Below are 5,061 nucleotides of genomic sequence, written 5' to 3'. Positions count from 1 at the left end.
ACCACCGAACCGCCAGGGAAGTCCCGAGGGAGAAGCTATTTTAAATGACACATCACAGAGCCAAACCCCCTAGACGCCCTCCCTGCGCCCCCCCACCCCACCCCCACCCCAGCCCCCCATCACCTCATCCGGATAACCATCTACGCAAAAACCAAATCTGGTCCCTTCATTCTCTGCTTGAAATCCCTCGTGCTGCCTCACACCCTCTGAGTGAAGCCCTGGTTCCTTTGTGGGCCCTGCAGCGGCCTCCCTGTACCTTCCTAGCCTTGTCTTCCGCCCTCCCTGCCATGGCAGCCCCAGTCGTGCCGTGCTCTTCCTCATCTCCACGTGTTCGCACATGCTGTACCCTCTGCTCACAGTGCCTGTCCTACCCCTTCCCTGCCTGGCAAACTCCTCTTCAACCCTCAAGGACCTGGCTCAGAGGATGGGCTTCTGAGGCTGTAAGGAGCTTCCACAACCAAGGAACCATCACACCTGGGGTACCTCTCTTCCCCACCGGGCTGGCCTCCAGAGCACAGAGACGGGTCCTTTCAGAATCCCCAGCCAGTGTCTGGCACACAGTTGGTGCTCAGTACACATTTGCTGAATGAATGAGGGAAAGATGGGCTGTGAATTAGGTGGGGATCCCAGCAGATGGGAGGGTAAGGTCTGTGTTCTCTCCCAGACTGTGTCTGAAGAACTGGCTGGGGCTGGGGGAGGGGAGAGCCACGGACGGATCCTGGGGGAGAATGTCACCGAAAAGAGGCCAGTGGGATCAGAGCCAGGGAGGGAATACAGGACAATGTGAAACCAGACTCCGGAGAAAACAGACCAGCACTGTCTTTCCTGACAACAAGTGCTCTGGCCGGCCCCTCCACCGTCTTTCCTTCTGTAGGGGGTTGGGGAGGTGTGACCCTCAACTCACACCTTGTGCTCCCTCCAAAATCATCAAGGAGCTCAGGATGGAAAGAGGGAGAGAGCCCCTGCCCCGGCCTCCAAGGAGACCCCAGAATCCAACTACTGTTCCCTTGGGAAACCACTCTGTACAGGGTCACCCTGATGTGGAGGCTTCTGATGCCCTCCCTACACCCACAGCTCCCAGGGCACCAGCAGATTCCAAGTTGGGGCTGGACACGGTGAGCAAGGGGCCTGGACCACTTCAGCAGGACCCTTCCCACATTAGCAGGGGGCCCCAGTTGGGCTGAGTAATGAATTGCACATCAGTCCACTTTAAAACCCCCTAACGGCTTTAGGATTGTCTGGCTCATTAACTGACATGAATATTCCCAAGATCTCTCTCTCTCTCTCCCGCCTCTGGCTCCTAAAAGGACACTGCCGATCCAACCCATAGCTTTTTCCTCTGCGCCATCTGTGGGCGTCGACAGGGAAGTTCTTACTGAAGTCTAACTTTCCCTCCTGCTGCTAGAGACTGGCAGATTGGTTTTTTAGAAAGCAACAAAACTAAAGCCACAGTCGTTTTCCATGGACATGGGCTTTATTTGGGGACTCTTGGGGGAAGGGAGGGAGGGAGCTAAGACTGGTGGGTAAATCGGGGGAGAGGCTTCTCAACTTGCTTTTTAATTTAGTGCATGTTGCCTGGAGGTTAGGATGAGTGAGACCGGCTGTAGAAGTGAGAGGGGAGGAAGAGGGAAGGTCAGAGAATGGACACTTTCCTTGGGGAAGGAAGCCGGGACCAGGATATGGGAACTGAAGGTGGGGAGGGAAGGCACCCTGCCTATACGGAGACTCAACCAAGGTCACTGCTTGATGCCAGCTTCCCCAACCCCCTGGCCCCATCCCAGCTCCCAGCCCAGACGCCTGTTCTGCTAGTTCCCTCAACTTGCCTTGGAGAGGAGCTGAATGAGCATGTGGGGAATGGCGGTACCCTTCTGCCTCCAGCTTCCCTGCCCAGGAGAACTGCTCACTCGCCCGCCCTGAAGTCCCAGCCAGAGTCAGGAGGTCAGGAGGCCGGGGGCCAGCAGGGGGACAACTGTGCCTTCACCTTCCCTCCTCGGTCTGCCCACGGGGCCCTTCACATGAGGTTGCAGCTCTTGGCTCTATCCTTGTGTATCTCGCCCTCGTTTCCGGTCCCATTCCCGTTTCCCCGGTCCGGCCGTCCCGCCAGCTGAGTAGATCGCTGAAGTCCCCGGCGTGAGTCAGTACGGCGCAGCTGCCTATGGCCCCGGCCGAGGGAGGCCACTGTGGCCACGTGAAAGACATCTCTGACGCTGCGCTCAGAGGACCGGGAGGAGCACTCCACGTAGGACACGGCCCCCACCTGCTTGGCCAGCACAGTGCCCTGGAAGGATGGAGTGAGTGGAGAGAGTTACAGGGCTTAGCCTGCAGCTCAGCAAGGGGCAGGGAAGCTGAGGGCAGGGTGGGTCAAGGGATCAGGTCAGAGGCCAGGGCAAGGGATTAGCCAAATTGGGTGTTTTCAAATCAGAGGCTGAGAGGGGCAGAGGTGAGAGGTCTAGGCGGGGACTAGGTCAGAGATCAAGGGTCCCACCTGTTCATGTGTAACAGGGATAAGCCTCTGCTTGGACAGCTCCCTCAGTGTGGCCAGGTCGGTCCGCATGTCTAGTTTACAGCCAACCAGCACAACCTTGGCATTGGGGCAAAACTCCTGAGTCTCCCCTTGCCACTATTTGGAGGAAGAAAACAGAGTTAGGCAGGGGTAGAAAGCGGCACAGGGGGGAATCCTTGCTCACAGCATGCAGAAACCACGCACCTCTCTGGGCCCTCCCATGCACGTAAGCAAGGAGGTGAGAGTGGTGGGCTCGGGCCGAAAGCAGGAAGGGTGTGGGAGAAGGGAAGGGAGGAGAGGGCGGGGGGGGCCTGCTTCTACCTCAGTGGCCGTGAAGGGCCTGCCACCCCCGTTCCCGAATGTGCTCCTGGGAACAGACCAATCCCGCCCTCCCTTCCCCTCACTGGGAACTGGGGCTGCCTTAGCTGACTCCTGTCCATTCACCGTGGGCTCTTCTCATGGAGACAGGGGTCTGGAGAGGAGACCACAGGGCTTTCCTGAGCTCCAGCAGCAGCATTCCTATCCCCTCCGTCTGGGGCTCCCACACCCAAGGAGATGGGGAGGGTGGACGAGAAGTCCCTTGAGTTCTTCTCCCTGTTGTCCCCCATCCCCCCCAGATGCCATATCCAGCTCTGAGGACTGATTTCCAGGAAGTCAGGGGGGGATTGGGAAGGGTGAGAGCTTCACACACACTCTCCCCGACGGCCATGCTCAGCTGAAATTCCCTCCTCCCGGCCCACGTGTTTTCTGGTCCCCCTCAGTCTAGCTGTCCTGCTTCCCTGGGCTCCCACCTTCTTGAGGACACTGTCCAGTGTTTCTGGTCGGCTAATGTCGAAGCAGATGAGCACAGCATCCGAATCAGGATAGGCCAGAGGCCGGACGTTATCGTAGTAAGAGGAACCTGAGAGAAGACCGGGAGGGAGGGGACAGACGAGGGTCCTGAGTGTGCGGAAGGCGTGGAAGGGAATGGGAGACCTTAGCAATCCTGGTCAAGGGATTCTGAGCAGAGAATGGGAAAGAGCAGGTATTAATACCCGTCAAGGAGTCTGTGTTTCTCCAAGGAAGGGAGTAGACAGAGGGGAGGTTAGATGGCAGAAAACAGCTCTCCACTTCCCTAGGGGGTTCTCTAAAAGTAATCATTCATAATCTTTTCTGAGTCTTTGAGAAGCTCATGAAATCTCTCAACATTCTCACAAAATTTTGCATGTGCTTTCTGGGCTTTGACAGACGTCTTCTAAAGCTCTCCAGGGGAGCCAAGTAAAAACTTGAAACAAAACAAAAAAAAACCCTCCCACCCTCCCGGGACTTGATCTCAGATTTCTCTAGTTCAGTCTAGAGAAGCAGTTTCCTGCCCCCGAAAGAAATTCTAAATGTCTCTCCTAAACCCAGCCCTATCTCCTAAGAAACATGTTCCAAAATAAAAGCCATTCCTTCCCAACTTTCCCAGGTATGCAGAATCGAGCTGAGAGGATGGGATACTGGGCTTTCTCCTTCAGAACAAGGTTTCTATGTGTCTCTGAAAGCTCTGCCTAGTTTTCCTGGCTTTAAGCAGAAAATTAATTTTCCTTCCTCCTAGAATAGGATGGATGGGCTGGGTTGACCTGGAGCCTAAGGGTCTAGCCCAGGGAGGGAGCAGGGTGGGGGCCTTGGAAGTCAGGGTGACCCCGAGGGACTTGGCTACCTGAAGTGTCCCACATGTTGAGCTCAATGCGGCGCTTGTCGATCTCAAAGCTCGCGGTGTAGTTCTCAAACACGGTGGGGACATAACTCTGCAGACATGAATGGCTCAAGATGAGATCCTCCAGTGCTCACCCCAGACAAACGCCCTCCTCATTCCCACACGCCGCGCAGCCCAGCCCGAGGACACAAGTTGGTCCGGTGTCGGGCAAAGGGGAGATCCCGGGAGCGGCTGCCTCAGCGGAATCTCTGCTAGGCTCCCGGACCCCCTCCCGGTCCTTTCAGGCCCTAGTTCTTCCCCTCTCCAATGCCCAGGACCCCCGACATTCCCCTAGCGCCCCCTCCGGGATCCTCCGGTTCTCCCAAACCCCATTCATCTCACCCTGCTCCCCAATGCCTCCCACCCCAAACCTCTGCAGTCCTTTCAGAAACCCCAACGCTTTCCCCAGTCCTCCAAGCCCCTCTCGCTGATCCCTGGTTACCCCAGCACCCATTTCCGTCCGTCCCCCAGGCCCCAGTCACCCACCCCCGCGGCCTCAGCGCCCCCCTCCCAAGACGCCGGTTCCTCACCCCGGGGTAGGCGTCCTTGGCGAACACCTGCAGCAGCGCCGTCTTGCCGCACTCCGCGTCCCCCACCACCACGATCTTGCAGCGACCGCTCTGCCCCTCCATACTCCCGGCTACGCGCCGGCCCCCCGCGCAGCCCCCCTCCCGGGCTCCGCTGCCGCCTCCCCCGCCGCTGCAGCTGCAGCCGCTCGGGCCGCCGACACCGGCATCTCTCGGGCCCGCGCCGAGCCCCCTCCCGGGCCCGCGGCCCCCCCCCACCGTGCCCCGCCCCCAGCCCGGCGGCCGCGCCCCCGGCCCCGCCTCCCGCCCCGCGC

The 5,061-nt window shown here is 58.6% G+C and overlaps 1 protein-coding gene across 1 annotated transcript; it reads right to left on the bottom strand.

Moving 5' to 3' along the window:
* Positions 1-1,511: 1,511 nt before the first annotated feature.
* RND2 (Rho family GTPase 2) lies at positions 1,512-4,852 on the bottom strand (the record flags this gene model as incomplete). The annotated part of the gene is made up of 5 exons (XM_079726133.1): positions 1,512-2,278; positions 2,486-2,620; positions 3,295-3,404; positions 4,185-4,272; positions 4,751-4,852. The coding sequence occupies 5 exons, from the start codon at positions 4,850-4,852 to the stop codon at positions 2,012-2,014; spliced, it is 702 nt and encodes a 233-aa protein (XP_079582259.1). The 3' UTR covers positions 1,512-2,011.
* Between the last annotated feature and the right edge of the window lie 209 nt (positions 4,853-5,061).

This window comes from Hyperoodon ampullatus, assembly GCF_949752795.1.
Source record: "Hyperoodon ampullatus genome assembly, chromosome: 19".
NCBI classification, from domain to species: Eukaryota; Metazoa; Chordata; class Mammalia; order Artiodactyla; family Ziphiidae; genus Hyperoodon; species Hyperoodon ampullatus.
The sequence above is the reverse complement of the archived record's forward strand: the minus strand, read 5'-3'. Positions and strand labels throughout refer to the sequence as shown.